Source organism: Lissotriton vulgaris, chromosome 11 (assembly GCF_964263255.1).
Source record: "Lissotriton vulgaris chromosome 11, aLisVul1.2, whole genome shotgun sequence".
In the NCBI taxonomy this organism is placed as follows: domain Eukaryota; kingdom Metazoa; phylum Chordata; class Amphibia; order Caudata; family Salamandridae; genus Lissotriton; species Lissotriton vulgaris.
In genome coordinates, this window is record NC_141699.1 from 276,064,826 (window position 1) to 276,088,406 (window position 23,581).

The 23,581-nt window shown below is 47.9% G+C and overlaps 1 protein-coding gene across 3 annotated transcripts in view; it reads left to right on the top strand.

The window, feature by feature from the left end:
* The first annotated feature begins 612 nt into the window (after positions 1-612).
* The window catches only part of RASL10A (RAS like family 10 member A), a 166,825-nt gene continuing 143,856 nt past the window's right edge, over positions 613-23,581 (top strand). For 2 of the 3 annotated variants that reach the window (XR_015300898.1, XM_086943237.1), the window contains exon 1: positions 613-2,723. Coding sequence is in view for 2 of the 3 variants with exons in the window: in XM_086943237.1 (XP_086799363.1) it covers positions 2,502-2,723 (222 nt within the window). In the remaining variant the exon portion in view is untranslated. The remainder of the gene's footprint in view (positions 2,724-23,581) is intronic. The other variant, XM_086943238.1, reaches the window with a different exon arrangement.

The following is a 23,581-nucleotide window of genomic DNA, read 5'->3' on the forward strand; positions in this document are numbered from 1 at the left end:
TGACACACTCTGGTGCTTTCAGGCCATGACCATGTTATATAAAACTGCAAAAATAGTACAACGCCTGCGGCAAGAAACGCTCCATCACAAAATGCGCTCTTTTGTTTTTATTCCCACGCGCCGTACTGTACTTGAAGCTATGCTTTCCCGTACTGTCGGTTGTCCTGGGTCTCCCTTGTAATTTAGACTGCAGACGACTGGAAGGGGGAGTCACCCAAGGCTCAATAAAGCAGATTGTAGTAATATGCTCGTGAAAATCAAGCCCTTGTGGCGAGCGGCGTCTCGTGCCTCCCGGGGCGGAGCCTGCACCAGGAGCAGCGGAACCTTCCCCGCGAGGCTGACCTCTGCACCGAGCACGCAGCATCGCATTGGTATTCTGAGCACGGCGCTGCTCAAACATTCCTGCACCGGGAGCTCGGACCCTGCGGGGGAAGCCCGCGCCACGGACCGTCCGAGGCTCTGAGCTGAGTGAACGAGGCGGCGGGCGGAGCCTAAGGAAGGCAAGGGAACAGAGGCGAGGGAAAGAGGACTAGATGAAGGAAAGAAATAGGAGAGAAGACGCAGGAGGCGAAGGATGGGAAAGGAGTTGAAAGAAGGGGAAGGAGATGTGGGAAAGAAGAAGGAGTGAAGGGAGTGAATAGAATTGAAGTAAGGGGGAAAAAAGAGCGGAAAGGGGGCGTGCGGTAGCCAAAAAAGGAGGCGTGGTAATAAAGAGGAGGTGAGAGAAGGCAGAGGAGACGAGAAGGACGAAGCGGTGAGGGAAGGAGGAGTAAGCGAGAGCAGGAGGAAGAAGCAAGGGTACGAAAGGGAGATGAAGAAAGGGAGAGTAGAGGGCAGGCTGCGTGGAATCCGAGTTGATGAAGCTGCAGCTGGACTGGGACTCCAGGACAAGGGGAACGTACGCGCCAGGGTGCTGGAGGCCCCTGACCCCTTGAAGCTGATTGGTTATCAACCCCGGGAGCTCCACATCTGTGCCCCTCCTCTCCACGGACACGGTTGCCGATGGCTTAGTGCTATCTGAGGGGGCGGACGAGCCTGCATCTGCACTGGAGGCTTCACACTGCAGAGTTCCTTCTGCTCCCAGCTCGCGGCAGGTGGTGGGCACCACCTACTGACTGACCCCCCTGGGACACCGGGCGCCTGCAGCTGGATGTCCACGATAAGAAGCCTTTTTACCTTTTCCTGATATTTTTATTTTATTTTGTGCTTTTGCTTGGTGCGTTGAAGTGGCACAGAGCTGGATGCCAGCTTCCAGCGCTGGTCCTGCGGGCTCCGCTGATGGAGTCCTCGCTGTTTTAGACGGAACCAAAAGTTCCCGGTGGTCTGATAGTAGCCGAAGGCTATGCCCTGCATGAAGCAACTGCTTACTAGGCCGCTGCACCTGCAAACCCAACCGGAGTGACTTCCCTCTCGTGGCTTGTGGTTGTGGGGCATGCTGGTGTATGGAATTCAGACTCCTGCCAGCCTGATTAAGAAGTCCCGAATGCTTCACACTTACAAAGTCTTCCGCTGAGACAAAGACCCACGAATATGCCTTCCTGAGACACCTCATCTGCAATATACTCAAGGTCACCACAGTCTGGGAGCTGACCTGGTGCGAGGATTGAAGCCATGGGAGATATTACTTTGTCCAAACGATCAATGATTGGTAGTTGAGAAGATGTCCCTGAAACCCAAATATAACGCAAATCCCATGAGCTTCACTGGATTACTTTTAACATTAGAAATGTCAAAATCCCTGAAGTGGTTGTAATGAAGCTTGGCTTTTGATTTGAAGTTTAGAAATTCATATGAAGACCTGAAACTGGGAATTTGATATGAGGATATAAGACTTGACATTTTGCCTGAAGCCTGACGCGGAGACTGGCATTTGAAGGTTTGAAATTGATACAAGCATGAGAATCTTAGCATTTGCTAAAAAGAGGTGAAGCGGGGAATTTGATAAGAAGATATGAAGCTTTGTATTTGATATGAAGAGGTGATGCTGGACATTTGTCTTGAAGCTTGGTGGTTGACACATCATTTGATGGGGAACTTGGAATTTGACATGAGACGTGTCATTTGGTGTGGAGCTTGGCATTTAACACAAAGATGAAAAGGTTGGCTTCTAACCTAAAACTTGCCATTCTTTACGTCACCTTGTTTCAAACCCGGGGTTTGCTGAATTAACATTGGACAATTTTCTGTTACGAAATTATTCTTTTTATTCGTGGTCCAAGGATTTTTGTTTTGCAGGGTGATTTTGCGCATCTTAAACTGATTTTTAAATTAATTGTTAGTTGAAGAGGATCTCACTATCTCAGGATACTTTCAAGCACTGCTTGTGCTTCCAATGGGAACAGTCATATCAAGGCGGTCTCCAGAGGTCTGCTTTTGCATGTTGGAAGGGGAAGCCCTGTCCTCCTGGAGACAATTAACTAAACATGGTGCCCACGCTCCTCTGACTGGAGGTTCTCCTGGCTCCCCGTGGGCGGGGCGAGGAGCTCTTAAATGCACCATCGATGGACATGGTGGAGACACTAAAGGTGGCAGTGCTGGGTGCCCCCGGGGTGGGCAAGACTGCCATCATCCGACAGTTCGTGCACCACGACTTCAGTGAAGCCTACAGCCCAACCATTTCTCAGGACGTCTACAGGCCCTCGGTTATACTAAACGGGGCCATGTTTGACGTGAAGATCATGGATGTTCCAAAACTCTCTTCCTTTCCAGTGAATAGCTCTCAGGTAAGGCACTGCCCCTTCCGTGTTTGTACAATGTGTTTACTTTGTAGCATATGTTGACAGTGTACTGAGGTGTCTGCTTTGAAAATAGAGCTGCTGTAGAGAGCAGCCAAACGAAGACAAATAACCAACAATGGTGCAAAGAGTAGCCCATCCGTAGTTGCAGTACTTAAGGGGCACTTGTCAGGGCAAATTCAATGCTATGTTTGAGCAGTTTAGCCATGCAATGCGAACATCTGATATCTTCATGGTACTCCAATGCTTTTGAAAACCTTTCTGTATCTTTCGGTGAATTCACATTGACCAGAATCAGGTGGTCTGAAGTCATTGTTTTTATTTAGAATGTGCACAGGACAGAAATAAATATCATGGATCATCCAAAACCTAACTAAACAACATATAACATAAAAACTCATTAAACAGTTCAGTGCCACCCAACAAACAGCAATCATATAGACCAGTTCAGTGCGCTTGATCTATGTCTAGCAATGGTTAGTAAGTGTTAGTGCAATGGATAGGGCTTTTCCGATCCTGACGTGGATATTTGTGGTCTAATTTGTGTGTGGGTGTGTGCAACACCTCCATCGCTGTTTATTTTGTTCCAGATGTGTAAATGGTCCTGTTGTTTGACGTGTCCATATTGTTGGGGCTGTATCATTTGCCAGTCATATATCTTGGGGATCATGGTGTGTGTGCGTGTGCAGGTGTTGCGTAGTTGAGCTAATGTTTCCTGCGAAATATGGTTGTGCGAGGAGCAAGATGCTTAGCCACGATGAATGGTGCAGCTTTTTAGCACCAGTGAAGGCATACTGATAGGTAAGTCCTAGCTAGGATGTCCAGTGGTCGTTTGCACTCGAAAGGAGGCACAACAGGAGCGTAATGTGAAGAAACCTTGACAACCTTAACCCTGTACCTTCATCCGCACTTGCACCTCAGAGAAAGCAAAACGCATAAAGACCAGGCTCTTCCCAGAACCATGCTGGGGACTCTTGGACAATAAGTTAGACTTGTTTATATATTCATTCAGCATTTGAAACTATCCTTCACATTCCTCTTGCTTCCCACTCAGTGCGTTTAAAGCTTCTGCTCACTTTTGTGCTAATCAATGCATTAAATGTAAATATAAAAGTGAGGGTACTCACAATTTAGATTACCTCTTTGCTCCCGAGAAGTCCTGGTGCTCTCCCATTAAGTGGGTTGCAGCAGTGCTGAGATAGGTACTCTCCATTTTAAATTAAAGAAATGGTGGTACTCCGTGCCGGACAGTACAGGCCCATTTAAAGCACTGATGCCAAGTGCAGGGCACATTCCGTGGGGCCATGGCGGTATACAAAAATATAGCATACGTATTTGACATTTCTATCAACATCCTTCTCCATGCACGTTCTGCTGACTAGATACTTGTGCGAGCAACTGGGAGGGTGCTTTGATACCTCGTCAAAGGGTAGTAAAGCACTATAGAAATAATGCTTTGCAATAGCTAGAGCACCAACAACCTGCCTTGGTGACAGGAAGTGTGCAAGGATATTCCATTCTTTAGGTGAAATAGAATATTTTCTTCTGAAAACTCTATATACGCCAATAAAAAACAATGTTTAGGGCCTTATGAAGTGTGTGGATGTAGGCCACAGCCAGTGCTGTTCATTATGTGAAGTGTTGGGAGACGATGCAATACCTCATACATCAAGTGGTAATTTACGTCTTTGAATTTTTATAGGTTTCACATATTTACATTTATAGGCACAGGGGATATGATCAGATTCTCATAATTTTTAGTCAGCTGCTTCGGATGGGATTCAAACCCAGGCCCCCAAGTCAGTAGCTTAGCCAGCAGACCACATGTTTTAAGGGGACAAGAGCACTGCAATACCAAATAAACAATACATAGGCCTCGTTTCATTTTCACCATGGTCTTGTTGTCTGTGCAGTATCACAGGCCTCTAAATCACAACGGAAAGGGTGTCAGTCACCGGGGCCACAATTCTTCTCTGTGTTTGGGTTCGAGCGAGTTTTGGGTCAGCGACCATTCTAGCCAGCCAGGGGTCAGCACCTTCTCTCACTTCCTCAACTTCAAGGTGCCAAAACCCCACAGCGTACTGGCCCATATGGAAGCTTACCCCCATTTGAGAGCCTCTGCAAGGCTTGAAGAGGGCTGAGGTCGTTGCCCCCCCCCCCCCTCGTATACTTTGAAAATTCAGATTTATGTTAAATCTGAAGACGACGAAGGATCGAGCACCACAGTGGATATAGACATGCAATCTGTATGCAAGGCAAGCCATTACATGCCGAGCCAGTGTTTGCATAAAAGAGGATACCAGTGGCATGAAACGCAACGAATCAACAAAAGGACCAACAAATGCAAATGGCAGGCTCAGGAAGCACCCACGCTACTGGCCTAATAAACAATGGCCTATTTACATATGAGTATAAGTAACTGGCACAGATGCCACAATACAAACATTTACGGTGGGGTGCAGGTGGAATTTACACCTGATTTCCACTCACGTGTAAATGACTAAGAAAGAACGTAAAAAACTATAACTACGCCAGTTTTGGCCATGATGTAGCATACCCACCAACTCACACGGTGCCACCGCGTGACACACTATATCGGCTCCCATCACACTGTCACCCATTGAGGAGTCCAAATCACACGGTGGCAGGGAAAAGAGCTAAAACCACTGTAAGTAGTGGTTTCCCAGATTTTCCGAGGCTTGGAACTGCCGACGTCCATTAAGGGGTGTGAAAACACCCCAGGACTTCTGCAGCAGCCTCAGCAAGCTTGTTTTTTTGTTTGTTTTGGGAGGAGGGGATTTAGGGTTGGGGTTCAAAAGTGTCTCGTAGGTACTTCTCAGCCCGAGGCCCGCCCCCTTCAAGACCCCACCCCTTCCTCCCATGGTGAGACTATTCTTCAAATTGGCAGGTATGATATAGCTATTTGCACAGAGGTTTGTATGGACACTTGCTACGACGACCCATGTTGCAGAAAAGTTGCATCAAGGCAAAGGACAGACCAGACACATTTCATACAAGTTTTACTGTATGTTAAGAAATTCAGTAAATACATTTCTCGGATTTTTATAATTTGAAATTCGGGGTTAAGCTAGATACAAATCATTTGGTACTCGTGAGAAAATGGGGCTCTTTTGCAGTACCGCCCTACACACACACTTTTTGCCTGGCTTTTGATACAATTTCTAATGTAGAGTACTGGGTCCCTGCTGCCTATGTTCTCACTACCAGTATTCTTTCCCTAAACCTGATCCACAGTTAGGCATTCAGGCACCCTGTAAGTCACTGGTAAAGGTACATGGGTACCTACATTGGGACTGAAGAGGGTCCCTAGGGACCCCTCACCTAGGCCATGCAGACTGCCACAGCAGCATGCATGGCCTGGTGCAGACAAAAATAACAAGGTCGACATGGCACTTCCTGTGTGTTATGCCAACTAGCACTGCCCAAGATATAGGTAAATAACCCATCTAGCAGGCCTTACTAGCCCTCAGGCAGGGTGCGCTATATCACAGGTGTGGGCATATCTGCATGAGCAGATATGCCACTACAGTATTAGCGTATCTTCCTTAATATTGTAAGTGCCAGGGAAGCCATAGAGAGTACATGGACTGGAAACTTGACAATTCGAGTTCCACAGTACCATGATGGCTTCACTGAACCCGGGAGTGTTTGGTACCTAACTACTCCTTTCAATAAACCCACACTGTTGCCAGTGTGAGATTTATTGAACTATGTACTCAGAGGTCACCTCAGAGGTACTTCCTGAAAATATACCAACTCTGGTGTGGCTACAGACTGGCTTTAGGCTGCCTGCTACCACCAGACATGTTTCTGGACCCCTGGGTTTAGAGCCTCTGCTCTTTTGTACCAGAACCAATGGACATCATGGGCATAGGTGTCACACCTCCTCCCCCAGGATGGATCCAGTGCTCGAAGGGGTAGCTTCAAAGGCCTGCCACCATTGTAATGCAACCCCACAGCCTCTGCTGCTAGCAGCAGATGGCAGGCCCTGGTTTACACCCCCCTTTTGGGCGGGAAAACTTAGAAAGACTAGGAGGTGTGGCCACCTCTGCCAACTCCACCCCTCAGGTGGAGGAGGTGAAGTTAAGCACACTTTTCAATCTCCTCCATCTTGAAGATGAGGGGACTCTTCCAATCAGGGCTAGGACTATGCCCCCTCTCACATGAGGGTGACATAATAAAGGGTGTAGTCACCCGAGGAGAGGTGCCCATTGGTCCTACCTGTTACTCTCTTAAAACGCCCCTAACCCTAGTATTTAGGAGCTCCCTCAGACCTTGAAACTAGTTACCTGTGACCTAAGAAGAAGGAACAAGAAGACGCAATGCAGCGAAGCCTGAAGACGACGACTGACATGTCCCCAACCCTACCAGCCTGTCTCCAGCTTCAAAGACCCTGCGAGAAGACGCCTGTTCTGCAGCCAGCGACTTCCAGAAACTTGAGAAAGACTGCCTGAACTTTGAAAAAATAAAACAGAACTCCGGAGGCCAGCGATTCTGCCACCAAGAAACCAACACAAAGGACTCTAGTGCCCTCAGGATCCACGAGTGCGTCACACTGTGCACCCGATGCATCCAGCCCATGTCCAGTTGGACCACCGACCCAGAAAAGGTTCACCAGCGATCCTCACCTCAAGTCTAGCATTGGCTGACCCCTCCTAGACGCCACAAGGATGCCTGCAGCCAGAATCCAGAGGCTTCCCCTGACCATGACCTGCTACGATAAGTAGACTATGACATATAAAGGCACCCCAGCACCGAAGCCCCTGAGCCTTGGTGAGCTGAATTGACAGTGCCCTTACAGCCCCCTATATGTCTACTTACCTGTGCTGTCGTTGGTCTCTGTAGGAAACTGGCTCTATATATACTACACCAAAATGAGGTATAGTGTGCATAGAGTCAAGTTGACCCCAGAGGTAGGCAGAGGTTAAAGTTAGATAGAACCTTACTCTCTATTTGTGGTAGAGTGGTTGAGCAGTAAGGCAGTATCAGAGGACCGTGTTAAGCATTTGATGTACACACTCAGTCAGCAAAATAATTCACACACTCAAGAACTGAGCTCTGGGCCAATTGTTTTTGTATAAAAATTATACTGTTGTTTTATATTTAGAACCAAGCAAGCCTGGCACAGGTAAGCATTAAATACTTTACAGTAATACGTTGCTGATTTAAGAATAGTTTGAAAATGCAATAGAACTTGTACTTTTTTTTTACAAGGGATGCAGTAGGTTGCAACACTTAGCAAATACAGTACATTGAAATGAATAGGCTTGTTCAGTAAATAACAGGTAAGTTACTTTTTACGTTACTTTTCTAACTCAGTGCTGGATACCTAGATTCAGCACTGGGAAATTTCCTGCCAACAGGTAAGTAAATACGTTTTGGTTATTCGTGCGATTTTTAAAGAATATTTTTAGATTTCAAAACTCCACACTTGGAAACTTTTTGGAAGAACATTGTCAATGTTATCCTATAGAGGAAAATCAAGTAATCGGTTCACAGGTAAGTTATTGACTGGGGGAGTTATGGTTCTGGGGTTAGACTCAGGGGTCCCCCAGGGTCAGTGATGCACTCTTGTTGCACCCTCAGCGGCACTAGGGCGTCCGGGTGCAGAGTGTTGAGGCCCAATGTTAACCAATTGGGGATAGGGGGCCTCCGGTTTGTGGCTACTTGCAAGCAGGCCACTGGGTTGTGGGAGGTAAGTTCCTAGGGTTTAGGTCAGGGCAAATGGGGAAACAAAGTAGCTCAAAAGGTGCACCCTCAGCGGCTCGACGTCGAAACAGCACTCGGCCGGGTGCAGAGTGCTGTTTAACCATCGGGTGCCCTGATTTTTTCTATGGACAACCTCCGGTTTGTAAATGCATAGCAGGCAGGGAGATGAAGGACTTCTGGGTGTGACCACCACTTCGAGAGGGAAGATGGGAAGTTGAGGATTGGTTTGGCACAGTTGGTTTGGGCCCACAAGGCCGTGGGGCGTCGGGTGCAGGGGTGCCTTTTGGGGTCGTATCTTCTTACAAGCTCTGGGTTGCGGTCAGGGGGGCTTTCTGGATTTAGGCTGCAGGCGTCGGCTGGAGGCTTGAGGCAGGCTAGGGGTTGCGGGATCTCGGGTCAGGATCGCTGGGGTGACTTCCTCGTGATGTTTTTCCACTCGAGTTTGGGCCGGGTTCGGCTGTGGCAGAGTGGGCTGGATTTACGGTCTCCGGCTGCTGCCAGAGGTTGCAGTTGAACAAATCCGGTGTTCATAGGAGAAGCAGTCTTTGGAAGGGACGGCAGGTAGGCAGGTCCTCCGGGGTTTTTGAGGTTACTGGCTGCAGGCACACCGGGATTTCGCAGGAGCAGGTTCAAGGGGAGACAGGCCTGTAGGGCTAGGGACAAGTCAGTGGGCGTCTTCCACTTGTTAGCTGGCTGCACGGCTGTTCGGTCCTTCTCCTTCTTTTCTTCTTGTCGTTTCTGGATCTGAGGTAGCAAGGTTCAGAGTGCCCCCTAAATACTAAATTTAAGGGGGTTATAGGTAGGTAAAGGGAAGGGACCAATGGGTCCCTTTCCTGGGGTGGGTACACCCCCTATTCTGCCCCTCTCCAGTGGGTGGGGGGCAGGAGCCTGTCCCTGATTGGCTGGGCGCCCCATCCTCAAGATGGGGGGACTCGAGGTTGTGCTTCACCTCGCCTCCCCCACGTGAGGGGTGGAGTTGGCAGAGGTGGGCACACCTCTTTCCCTCACTTGTTTTTCCCACCGGTTCTCCCGCCCAAAGTAGAACCAGTGGGGACCAGTTGCTGAAAGCAGCAAATGGTCTGGAGAGGCTCACAAAGGTGGCATGCCTTTAAAGCTTCCCCTTCGTGAACCCTGTCTATCCTGGGGGAGGAGGCTTGGCACCTCATCCCAGGATGTGCATTGTTTCAGGCCCCCGTGAGCAGCAGGCTCTCGACCTAGGAGTCCAGAAACATGTCTGTTGGTGGCAGCCTAAGCAGCCGCTCAGTTGGGTCACTAGTAGTTGGTCGAGTTTCAGGGGGCATCTCTAAGATGCCCTCTGGTGTGCATTTTACTTTAAATCCCACACTGGCATCAGTGTGGGCATAATGTGCTGAGAAGTTTGATACCAAACTTCCCAGTCTTCAGTGTAGCCAGTAAGGTGTTGTGGAGTTCGTAATGACAAACTCCCAGCACCATATACTCTTAATGGCAGCACTGCACTTACAATGCCCAAGAATGGACTTGGGCACTGTAGGGGTACAGGGCTCATGCACCTAAACCCTCACCACTGGTATAGTGCACCCTGCCAGAGGGGTAACTGATCTATGCCTGGGCAGTGGTTTGTGGGCATGGCACACAGAGATGTGTGCCATGCTGACTCTTCACATTGTTCTGCATTGAAACATGCAGCCTGCAAAGGCAGTGTGGGTGTGTCAGGGTGCAAGTCCTCTAAGGGTGGCACAATAAGTGCTGCAGCCCTTAGAGGCATTCTCTGATCACAGTGCCCTGGGTAATTGTGGTACCATTTGCCAGAGGCTGACATGTGACCAGAGATGCCAATTTGTTCAGGCTTCAATGCAATTTTAGGGAAGGAACATAGGCTCTGGGTACCTGATTAGCAGGAGCCCAGGGCACCCTCAGTCAAAGAACATCAGCAATTCAGCAAAATATTTGGGCATTCCATGCAGAAAGAGGGCACTTTCTCATAGTCTCCCTCCTGCAACCTCCGGTGCGATGCCTGCAGCCTGTTTATCTGAAGCAAGTTCTGTATTGAAAAGCATTGGGCCCCCAATGCTGAAGTTGCACCCTGCATCCGGCCTCCCCTGTGCCACTGGCTGTGTTGCTTAGTTCCCCCACCCTTGTGCTTGTGTTTACCCCAAAAGCAAAACCCTTGCAATCGATTTACCTACCTGCAAGCCGTGTGGCTTCGAGCACCCACCCGTCTCCATTGAAACGTATTGGGCCAAACCCCGATTTTGACTCTGCACCCGGCCCATCCTGTTCCGCAGGTTGTGCAGTTTTGGTGCTTATGTGACCTTTGCCCCTTGCTGATCTTTGATCCTGAAGACTGGAACTGTAAGTTATATGCTTACTTGTATAACCTCATTATTGTTTTCGTCCATAGGATAACATTAAACTCTTGAAAATGGCACTGTCAACTTTTGAAACTGAAAAATATTTTTATTTAAAAATGTACTTCCCTTTTTGCGAAGATATTGGCCTTAAAATAAACAACAAACAAAGCTTATTTTTGTTTAAAATTGGAGAAGATCTTCTTTTTGAGTTGTGTATCAGTTATTGGTCATGTGTGTGTAATACATGTCATACACGCCTCTGTGCTAGGCATAAGTCTGCTCGACCACACTACCAATAATAGAGCAACTTGGGTTTGTATTGAACCCTGTACACTTCTGGGGGAATCTCTAGACTCTGTGCAAGGTATAACCACCTAGTGGTGTACCATTTACAGAGCCAACTTCCTGCAGTACTTTCATTAGAACCACTACAAAATAAGTGCACAGTGAGTTTTTCTTTTTCTTAAGACTGAATCTCTTCATTAACATGTATGTTACTCACGTAAAATTACTTATAAGAAGAAAGATGTGTGTTATAAATGTTTACCAATGGGTCATCAACCCATATTTAGAAGCAATGCCCTTAGTAAAAATACTGTAATGTCTTCCAGGGTAAACTTTGTTTGGTGCATTCCGTGTTACACAAGCTGCAAAATAATACAGTATAGATGTAACCTGTCTTTGTGCCTATGCAAAGGATAACCTGTAGTGGGCGACCATGAAGAGTTCAAGCGATAGATTGCAATGCACTGAATTTGTTGTAAGTGATGATTATAATAAACATTGGCAAAGCCAGTAGGTCTTGTCTGTGAGGCCTACTGCCAAAGGCAACAGCACTTTAAAAAAGAACTAAATGAAAACTGGAGCAGATTAAGGGATCGGGTCCTAGTGGAGGGCGGTAAAAGCAGAATAGCTCTTGCATAGGGAAGACCTATTGGCTTTGACAATGCTTGTTTTGAAGTGCAGCTCCTAGAACCTTTGCATGCTTGCTTCTCCTCAAAAGTGCAGTTGAGTTCCTGATGCATTGTGTGGTGTATTTGGCAGGCACACCATGTTTTTTGCTTGGGTCGGTGATAGCTATTGTACACAGGACCGTGACAAAGTAAGGGCAGACAGGGTTTTTTTCCCCAGGTTCCATGCTTCTTGGAGTCCTGACCTTGGCATTTTTAAAAGAACGAACACATCCATCCAGTTGGCAGCGCTATATATTTTGTTTTTTATCACCAACGTACCTTTTTATCTTAATTGTGAGATTTGGTTACCAACCATGGTGGTCCCCACAAATGTTTTGCCTTGGGTGCCACTTAAGTTTCTCACAAGGCTTAGCCCTGAACTCTTCATAGTGAAGCCATGCGATACCCCCACCCTCCAAGTCTATTTAAGCCTTCCCAATCCTGTCCATATATTTAAACATAGACACAGCCCTGTCCGATTATTTTTATTTATTATTTATTTATTTATTTTTGGTTTTTGTAGAGCGCGTAGTCACCCTTGAGTATCCCAGCGCTAAAACCTCGAACTCCTAACGGGGGGGCACAGGGAAATGGAAGAAAAATCAGGGGAAAAGGAGGGTTTTGAGGGACTTTCTAAATCGAAGGAGGTTTGGTTCAGCTCTGAGGTTCGAGGGTAGAGCGTTCCATTTTCTGGCCGTGTTCACCGAGAATCTGCGGCCGCCTATGCGGGTTTTCTTCACCCTGGGGACAACAATGAGGTTTCCCTGTTCGGACCGAAGCGCTCTCGACGGTCTGTATGGAGTGATCCAGGAGCTCAGAATGGGGGGACCCGCGTTGTTCAGGACCTTGTGTGCCAGACAGAGGGCCTTGAAAACGACTCTTTCCCTCACGGGGAGCCAGTGAAGTTTTTTCAGGGCAGGCTTGGCCGAAGTTCTTGCTGGGGTGTTTGTGAGCAAGCGGGCTGCGGCATTTTGGGTTTTTTGTAGTGTTTGCAAGGTGGCTTCTGGCGCCCCGAGGTAAATGGCATTACTGTAATCCAGCCTTGCTAGCACTAAACCTTGAATTAGCAGAAGACGGGACTGGAATGGCAGTAGGGGGAGCACTTTTCTACAAGATCTCAGGAGCCCATAGCAGATGCCTGCTGTTTTCCTGGCCTGTGTCCGGAAAGTGAGGTCTGTCTCTAGCCACACTCCCAGACTCTTAACCTCTGTCTTAGGGGAGGGGGGGTCACCCATACATGCGGGCCAGATGTTAGGAGGGAGACTCGGGGTTTTGTGTCCGAGCAGCAAGATCTCTGTCTTTGACCCGTTAAGCTTTAGGTCAGAATCGCCCATCCATTGATGGACGGTGGACAGGCAGTCTTGCAGGTTGGAGGGCTGTAGCTTGGGGTGGGAGAGGGTCACCACCAGCTGAGTGTCGTCAGCGTAGCTGACGATCGTGACTCCGAAAGGGGCGACCAGCTCCTCCAGTGGGGCCATATACACGTTAAAAAGTGTGGGGCTCAGTGAGGAGCCCTGAGGCACTCCACACCGGAGGGGGATTGCGGGAGACCGGCTTTATCCTTCCCAGACTTGGAAGGAGCGTCGGGAGAGAAAGGATGTGAGCCATCTCAGCGCACTGTCTTGTACGCCAGTGCTCTCTAGGCGCTGGACTAGGACCTGGTGGCTGACAGTGTCGAATGCTGCGCTGAGGTCCAGGAGGACCACTGCCACTGATCCTCCTGTATCCATGATTTCCCTCGCTTTTTCTACTGCCGCCAGGAGGGCGGTGTCTGTGCCCTGACCTGGTCTGAAACCTGTTTGGGAGTTCTTTAGGCAGTGGTTTGTTTCCAGGAAGTGGGACAATTTTTTGTTTGCGAGCTTCTCTGCGACCTTACCTATCCAGGGGAGGAGCGAGATGGGTCGATAATTGGATAAGTCCGTGGGGTCTAGTGACGGCTTCTTCAGCAGACCTTTAACAACGGCCTCCTTCCAGCTTTGTGGGACCATTCCTTGGGAAAAAGAGGTGTTAATGAGGGCCGTGAGTCTAGCTGTGATGGTTCGTGCTATGTTTTTCGTGAACCGTATGGGGACTGAGTCACTAGGGGCTCCGCTTTTCGTGGCTGCTAGAGTGGTTGCCACTTCTTCTTCTGAGACTGGTCCGAATGCGGTTAAACAAGGGGATTCAGGTTTGTCCATGGGATTGCCAGACGTGAGGGTACACTTCTTAGCGATTCCAGGGGTGGCCTGATTAGTAGCAGGTAGGGAGGATAGGATTTTCTTGATTTTGCTATCGAAGAAATTGGCCAGGTTCACACATTTCTCCTCGGCTGCTTTGGGGTCTAAGGGTGTCTGCGGGGGGGCTGGGACATGGAGAAGCTCTTTAAGTATGGAAAAAGTCTCTTTAGCAGAGCACGAGGAATTTTGTATTCTTACCTCAAAGAACGAGCTTTTAGCGCTATGGAGGGCTTGTTTATACGCCTTCATGGCAGATTGATAGGCGTTTTTATCCGTCGCTGTTTTATTTTTTCTCCATGTTCGTTCCGTCTTTTTGCACTCTTTCCTAAGAATGTTCAAGGCCGGGGTGTACCAGGGAGCGTGATTGATCCTCTTTACGTGTTTAAGAGAGTGTGTTAATGGAATGAGGTTATCTAGGGGGTTGGTGAGCCAGCTGTTAAATTCCCTATCAGCGGTGTTAGGGTCAGCTGAGAGGGGGCCATCAGAATCCCTGAGCTTCGCTTCCCATTTTTCTGGATTTAACTTGTGCCAGCGTCGGGTTCAAATCTTAGTTTTCTGTTTGGGGACCGAGGCGGGTTGATAGGCCCAGTGCATTGGGACCAGGAAGTGGTCGGTCCATGGGAGGGGGGAGGGGTCTTGGGTTTGGAAATTCCTGATGTTGGTGAAGACTGGGTCTAGGAGATGACCTTTCTCGTGAGTGGGTTTCGAGTTCAGGAGCTGGAGGTCAGCTGACGCGAGGTCTGCTAGAAGATTCGCGGCGGTGTGGTCTGCCGGATCTAGGAAGTGTAGGTTCAAATCCCCTAGGAGAAGAAAGTTAGGCGTTGCTATTGTTTTTAGCAGGATGTGATCCATCAAGGTGTTCGAGAAATCACCTATTGAGCCTGGTGGTCGGTATACCAGAAGACCCGATAGTGAAGTGGTAGGCGAGATCTGAAGGGAGAAATTACAATTTTCGCAGTCCTTGACCGTACCGTCGGTTATCCTGCAGCTAAAATGGTCTTTATAGAGAATGGCGAGCCCGCCACCTCTTCCAACTGGTCTGTTAAGGCAGCAGATTTGGTAGCCTGGGGGGGTTGCATTAACCAAATCTGAGCCGTTGTTGGGGGTCAGCCATGTTTCGGTCAGGAATAGGGCGTCTAGCGAAAGGGTTAGGGTGAGGAGGTTTACCTCATGTGAGTGCTTTACTAGCGACCTGCAGTTCAATAGGCCCAGTCGAAGCGTGTTGCTAAATTTCGTGGTTTCAGGGGTGTCGCAGAGGGGGCATCCTGTGAACGTGGTGTCATCCTTCAGGATGAATTCACACAGTGGGTTTTTCTTTGTGTTCCAGAGACGAAGGGTATCCGGGGGGTAGGATAGGAGGGGCTGTGAATCGGGCATAGTGACAGGTCCTAGGGCCGTCTGGGCCCGGACGGGCCCAGACGGGCTTGCCTTTGGCGCGCCTTCGGCGCGCTGACGGCGCGCCCGCTGCGCCCGTCCGCTGCGCGTCCGGTAACTGCACATCTTTGATGTGTGGGAAAGGGGCGGGTGGGCGTGGCCTCAAAGTGGGCGTGGCCTCTCTCCCTCGCCGTGAATGGCGGCAGAAAAGTTTGTTTGCTGGTTTTAAAGTTGCAGCGAAGGGGTCGCTGTTTCGGCGCTTCTGGGCCCGCTCCAGTGGTGGTAGACGGGTGAGTGAAGGTTTTAAAATGCAAAGAATTAGGCGTGACACAGAAATACAATATTTTTAAAAAGTGCTTGCTAGTCTCCCGGCTTCCGCCTCAGGAGCTTCGAGATTCTGGTGAGGGGCGCTGATAGCAGCGTTTATATACCGTGGGCGGCGGGTGGGCGTGGCCTCAAAGTGGGCGTGGCCTCTCTCCCTCGCCGTGAATGGCGGCAGAAAAGTTTTTTACAGTGGACACTCGCATAGAATAACAAGCATTGGAAATGCAATAGGTCTCGCCTTTGATTAAGTTAAAGCCATTTGCTTTGCTAATGGTATTGTATAGCAAAGCAAATGGCAAAGAATGGCTCTGTGCTGTCAGTAGTGATGCTCGGGGTACAGAGTATTATGCTTCCAGGCAAGCAACACATGATGCAGGCGCTCAACTTTCCCAATAGGAGCTCAAAGTACAGTGCTGGCTACACTTCTAATGTTGTGCAACATTCCCGAACCTCACCTGTAGCTGGTCAGCACGCTCTTGCTCACCACAACGAGCAGGAAAGAGCTAATGCCGTCATCCCCAAACCTTCATCCCATTATGCAGAGAATTCGGCGGAGTGTTCGCCTTTAACCAGATCATGCTGACGTCTGTAAACTTCCACCATGGCCTCAGGAATGTAATGAGAGTTGCGCGTTCGCTGTGATGGCTGTGGGAGGAGAGAGGGAGGTGCCACACAGCTCAAGCTCGGCAGACTGCAGTCCGTCCACAATCCTCGATAACTTTAGGATGTGTGTATCGGCCTTGTCTGAAAGGTAACATTTTCAGCGGTCTTGGAGGATTGCTTCATGTCATACTGCGCTTTCGCATTAATATTAATAAAAGCAGGGCGCCTGTACCTATAAAAAATGTTGTTTTTTTTTAAACGGCGTTGCCGCTATTTATTAGTGTGTCCGTAATGCGGGCTGGATGGCTGTGTAAGAGAATTGCTTCATGTTATCCTGTGCTTTCACATTAATGTTAATATAAAGCACGCGCCCGTGCATTAAAAAAAACGAACCTCGCCGTTGGCGCTAATTATTAGTTTTTCTGTAATGCGGACAGGACGACTGTCTAAGATTATTGCTTCATGTCATGCTGTACTTTCGCGTTGATAGTAATATAAAGCACGGCGCCCGTGCAGAGAAAAGTAATGTGAAGCGGGCGCCATGCAAATGATTTTAAAAAACGAGCCTCGGCGTCGGGTCAACAGCCGGTGATTCTGGGCAAATCACTTAATCTCCACATGCCTACCAAATAATGAATGTGTTGTTTGGGTCTGGTTCACACTATCTAAAACTACAAAAACAAGCTGTGATGATATAAAGCACGGCGCCCATACCTAAAAACACAAGTATTGAAAATGCAATAGGTCTCGCCTTTGATTAAGTTACATCCATTTACTTTTCTAATGGTATTGTATTCTAGCTTTGCATTATTTAGTGTAAATTTGTGATATGTTGTAGTTGTATGTAGTTAGAATTGTTTTGTTAGCTGTGCAGTAGTTTAAAGCATAGCGTTAGTAGGAAAAGAGCAGTGTTTCAGATTTGGGAGGTGAATGAATAGACAAATAGTATGTGTGTTCATTTTGTATAGTGAGGATTACGTTAGCATGAGGCAGACAAAAGGGGCGAGGGGAGGGCAAATATATGCAAATATATGCACATATCACAAATATACACAAAATAATGCAAAGCTAGTATACAATACCATTAGCAAAGCAAATGGCTTTAGCTTAATCAAAGGTGAGACATTGCATCTTCAATGCTTGTTCATTTTCCTGGCTATTTTGTAACCCGCCCTCCCCCTCGGCTACGTTCCCCCCCCCAGAGAACAAAGATGCGTGTCAGAGAGTACCGACCATTTTTGCAATAAACTATAGTGGAGGGCGAAAACTTCCTATATACCAGCTACGAGAATAGTAACGGTTTGTGGCGGCTGATTCGTTAGTGCAGAGGGACAGACATATGCATATGTACCGCTGGGAGAGGAGCTAGCAACCATCTTATGAAAAAACCCACACACTCACCATTACTACTGCCACACCTTACCGTGAAGATGGTCCTGCCTTGGAGCCACAAGTGCCTGGAGCAAAATTGTCGAAAAGGAGCTAAGGATGAGTGTGATTTCAAAGGGTTAGGGACTTAATGCACATGTGAAAATTGTGAGCTTTATTCTCCATGGCCCTCCGTGTACCACTCCGACCTTGTGTGAGCCTAGATCACCACAATCGCCTCCATAAAGTGACACATGCATTTTCCCTTCTACCCTAGTTTTTGCAGGAGGCTGCTTACCCCCGAATCTGGAACTGTTTCATCCATCGGTAAAAGCCCAGAGTTTCGGAGATAAGGCTGTTCGAAGGCACAGGTGCACCTGTCCGTATTTGCCAGTGATGAGGGTATAAAGTGGTGTCACATGTCCCCTGAGGGTTCCGGTTACCAGAAGTAGAGACGTTTTAAGGCATGGAAATTTCCCAGGCCCCCACATTCCAGGGGGCCCCCTGGGAAAGTACATTTACACTTTAGCTCAGTTCTGTGTATTTTTGATGCTTAAATATTAAATTATACTTCAATATTGTTAGCCAACATTGCTTGAATTATCAAAAAATGGGTAATAAAATTGAAAGTTGTTCCGAAGAGGCCCCCCTAAAATATTTCTTGCCCAGGGCCCCCCAAATCCTTAAGCTGACACTGCTTGACTAGCCATCTAAGAGATACTGTCTGATAACATCTGGCATCACCAATGGATCTACAGTATGTACTAAAGCTCACTTACCAGTCTGGACTATTGTAACTCTATCTCAGACTTCCTGCTCCTTCTGATGCTTGTCTTTCCTGCATCTGTAGCTCGGGTCAACCTAAACTTTACACACCATACTCATGTCAATCCCACTCTTGTTAATTTTCGTTGCCTACCTGTCCCACGCCAAATAGAAAACCGAGGGGCATATTATCAAGAACGGCGTTAAAATTATCGCCACTTTAGCAGCAGGAAACTGCCGCTAAAGTGGTGATAATGGGCTTGATAATATGACCTTGAGATTCCAATAGAAGCCCATGTTCTTGTGTGAACATGGACTTCTATTGGAATTCTCAAGGGCCTATTATCAAGCCCATTATCACTGCGCCACTAAAGCGGCGATAATTTTAGCCCCGCTCTTGATAATATGCCCTTAAATGCCTCTGTCTGGTGCAATGTGATTTTCACTCTACCTGATTACACTTGTTTTCTCTCTCTCTGCTTGTCTTCTCTGTGGCTCCTTCCGATTCTAGATTCTACACATCTGTTCTGCTGGCTGCCTCTTTTCTTACTCTACACCAAAGACACAGATTAGTACATTACAACGCCTTTCAGTGCACATAATAGTATATTCGGCCCTTCGTGCGCTAAATTACAAAGGTGTGTTACACATTCGGATGCAAAAAAAGCAGGGCCATAGTTGGCAAACCTAAAACGTCTTTGAAATTGCTATTTTATACCTGAAGACCACTGTTTTTTCTGTGAATTTCTTAAAACAGTCGAACTTTGACATTCAGATGATAATTTTCAAACCAGGGCATGACTTAAGAATGTGTAAGTATGTAAAATAGGCTGAAGCTTTTTAGCACAGGCGCATTTTGTACAAAGTTATAATCGAGCACACTGTAATCCAGCCCTTCGTGGTCAGTAGCACTGTTTGCAATTTGCACCAGGGCAGTGTGTGTTGTCTGACCTCTATGTATACAAAGGCTTTCGTGATTGGATGAAAAATAACTGTTTTGATGGGATGTTTCTATAAATTAACAAGAGTTTGAAGTATTGGCATTGTAAATGACAATGCCTTTTATTTATCGGTTTTAAAAACCTGCAAAAGGTGCGTAAACACACACTTTGTACTTAGTCGGTGCTTACGAGTAGGAAAGCTGGCAGTAACTATGACTCTTTTACTGCCATCCTTGCTTCTTGTAAGCAAGGACTATGGGCCAGATGTAGGTGTCCATTTACCGACCGGTAAATGGTCATTTGAGATGTAGGGGCCCTTTTTTACCGATTCGGTAAATTTACCGAATCTGTAAATTTACCGAATTGGTAAAATACCGAATCAGTATTTTTACCGATTCGGTAATTTTGAAATGTAGGTGGGACTCTTCTGAGTCCCACAGGCCTTACCGAATCGGTATTTTACCACCCAATCCAATTGGATGGCAAAATACTGATTTCAGGTGTGCATGCACATGTGTGCATGCACACCTATGGCATGTGACAGACGGACATGCCCTTGGGGCATGTCTGTGTGCCACATGTCACACATGCCTTAAATCGGGGTGCCAGAGGGTGTCAAAGTGACACCCCCTGCACCCTTGCAAAAATCGGTATTTGCAAATATGCAATAGGTCTCGCATTAGAAAAGTTGGAGCTATTGGTCTTGTAAATGACAAATATTTTATTTATTTGTTAGTTTTTAAAATAGCTAAATTGATATCTTTGTCATTTACAATGCCAATAGTTATAACTTTCGCGAATGTGACACCTATAGCATTTGGAATGCAACATGTTTTGTATTTACGTGACTTAGATGGCAGCTCTGGTCGTTAGGCCACATCTCTAGAGAGCAGGAGAGTGCAGCAGGGGAGAGAAGCACAGCAAGGGGTATCGGAGGATAGGGGGGGCAGCTGGGGTTCTTGGTGCTGGCTTCACTGGCCCGGGACCGTGGGGGTCGGTCCTAGGCTAGCTTGTGGGTTGGTGATGGGCGGAGTAGGGGCAAGGGGTCTTGTGCTGCACGCAGGCAAGGACATCGCTGGGTGGCAAGTAATTGTGAAAGTTACTGTTTAAAGGGAAGGACGAGGCGGATATTACATGTGTAGCAACATCATATTGTTGGAGGTCACTGGTTGGTGAAGAGGCACGCAAGGTATACTGGAGGGATTAGGCATATATTTGTGAGTACGGAGCTGGTGGGGGCTCCCAGCAGAGGCGACCAGTAAATGGAGCGATTAAGGCATAGAATGTTATTAAGAGCGGTCCCAGTGAAATGTACGGGTGGTTGGGCTCGGGGTGATAGCAGGGTGCAAAAGAGAAACTGTGGTAGAAGGAAAGGGCGCCAAAGGGATTGGGGGGATGGGGCACCAACGCAGGCAGCCACAGAAGACCCGGCGTAAGGGGTAAGTGGTAGGAAAAAGGGGTCGGCAGAGTAAAGGAATTGGTAAGACAAGGAGAATAGGGAGGGCGCATCAGCTGCGGGGTGCAAAGGTTAGGGGCTCTGCTGGGAGGGAGGGGGGGCTCAGGGAGGGACGAAGGGGTGGGGGGGCAGGACAGGCAGCGATACGGAAGGAATGGAGGAAGCTCGGGCATAGAGGGGCCCAGCGAGGCTACCAAAGAGCAGAGGCATGCCTGGCATACACAGGCCGGCAAAGAGTGACTGACGAGAGCACAAGCAGTGGGCCGGAAAGTGAAGGGTGCGGGGCGTCAGAGAACCTCGAGGAGGGAAGGCAGATAAGGGGAGGGGGGAGGAGAAATGGAACGAGCGAGAATGACAGGAAGACTAGGCCTGTGCCAAGATTATGTGAGATGTCTGAAGGGCACGTTTAAAGGAATAAGGGGGCGTGCCCCAGGGTCATTCACTGGGATGTCAAACATTCAACTGGTAGCCACACCTCCAAACGGCAAAGACTTCAAGCCTGTCCGAGTCCAGACACCAGCAGCATGGTGATTCGGAAAGACGGGTTTGTTTGAGCCGGTCGTTGCAAAAGCACATTTCACATGAGGACTTTAAAATGAGCGGCCATGAAAGAGACCCGTGACCGACGGCCCTCGGAGACCCCCCCACGGGCCCCTCTTGCACGTCGATAGACTGCACGCTCTGCTGGGGTATGGCTGCCTGGCATGCAGCCATTCACAAGCGCCTTTCACGTGTACCAATGCCGTTTGTAGCACTAAAATCCAGACATACTGGTTTGGCTACTGCCGGAACAAAGTAGAAAATAAAGGCTTACGGTATACATGAGGATTGAGTGTTTCTTTAGATACAAGTCAGCCCCGCATTCTAAGAAATACTTCTTGGAAGACAAAAATACGGTAGCATTACACCCCGAGTAAAAAGTAAAGCCCCCTGTGCATATTTTAAAGAGCTGGTAACAAGACTTTGAGACCGCTGCTGTGTCAGACCAGACTTAAAACTGGCGATGGTCGAGAAATGAAACACGAAAAATAAAAAATGCAGAATGTTTTGTTGAATAAACAAGGACGAATGAGGATTGTTTTTTAATCGGGGGGGGGGGTATTTCTAGTTAGGCGTAGCAACAATTAATAAAAATAAAAAAAGCAAGGAATCAATTAACTTGTGACAACAGTTTTTCAAAATAGCAGCGCAAAAAAAAGGATGCGAGGCCACAGGTTTTCGTAGCAGGGTTATTTGTGTTGCTTTAGTTTGTCGTCAACAGGAAACCTCCACCCACTGCTCGTGCATAGCACAGAATAGGGAGAGGCCATCCCACATTCCAGCAGCTGGGTGGAGGTGGAAGGCCTGCAGGGGTTAAAAGGGCAGCGCGGGCAGGGGAGGGGGCGGAGCGGGGAGAGGGAACAGACGGAGGGAAGCCAGATAAGGGGAGGGGGGAGGAGAAATGCGACACGGCGGGCAGGGGCAGCCGCTCTCGTACCAAACAAATTTCCAATTAAAAAGTCAAAGCCCTCTTAGCTTTACGTATTTTGTTTACTTTTAAAATATATGTTACGTAGATAATTTCCTATCAATATATTTTATTTTGTTTACTGTCTATCTTTGAATTTGTAACATAAGTGGTTTGCTTTACTTTCAAAAAGGTCAATAAACGTGTGTTGCTTTAGAAAAATTGTTACCGACATACAATAAATCTAAGACCAAGATGGCCGCCACATTTTCATACTTCCATCAGCAGAAAACCTTTTAAGTATAATATTAACGTCCAAGATGGCTGCACATCCTGGTCTTTCCTTGGTTTCTATTCCCAACGACATCTCAGTTTCCGTTTAGTGTTGTGTCGTTGTTCATCTCTAACTGTCAGTACTTGAGTCTTTAGGCGCTGCACTGGCAACAAGTGTGTCAAAATGTGACAAGCCTTCTGTATCCGCCGGTGCCAGACTGAGAAGGACACTGAAACAAAAGTGAAGACCATTTAAATTTAGAGATGGGAGGAGCGCCTCATAACCAAGCGTTTCCCTTCTGCGCGCATCCTTTCGCTGCGACTCTTTCCGTGTGTCATGCTGTGCCTTTTAAAAGGCAATAATTACATGGGAGGGCTCAGCTACTTACTGCGCCAGTTGCAGGTTATTTTGTATCATTTGCTGGACACAGATCTTAATGTATGCGGGGCAGACTCCCCCTTTCGATGCTAATGAAATGATTACCACCCAGCATATCGTATTTTTTGTTTCAATGCGGATTTGACCATGCTGGGTTTATTAGTATTTATCAAGTGAACAAGATGAAAAAAGTTTGAAAAGGAAAAGAGCGTTCAGTGGGGCACCGGCGGGATCAGAAAACAGTCTTGGGTAATAAAAATAGAAGCAAATAGTTATATAGGGGCCTAAGAAATAATAGGGATGTTCTAGTACATAAAATAAACAAGGCAGGCGGCTGGGGGGAGGGGGGAGGAGAAATGCGACGCAACATGGCAGGCAGGGGAGGGGGCGGAGCGGGGGTGTGGGAGGAGTGCGGGAACAGACGGCGAGGGGAGGAGAGTAGGAGGAGGAGAGTAGGGGAGGCACGGCCTAGCGGCCGTGCAATCAAGAAGTGAGGGGGCGGGAGAGTAGGCAAGGCAGGCGGCTGGGGGCATGTGCACGCGCTTTTAAGCTCAATGCGCATGCGCATTGAGCTTAAAAGTCACGGGCACTGCAAGGAATCGCCACGATTCCTTGCAAGTTGGACAAAGAGTGGATAAGCCCCCATAGTCTCGCTTGCTCGATGCGCATGCGCATCGACAGGCG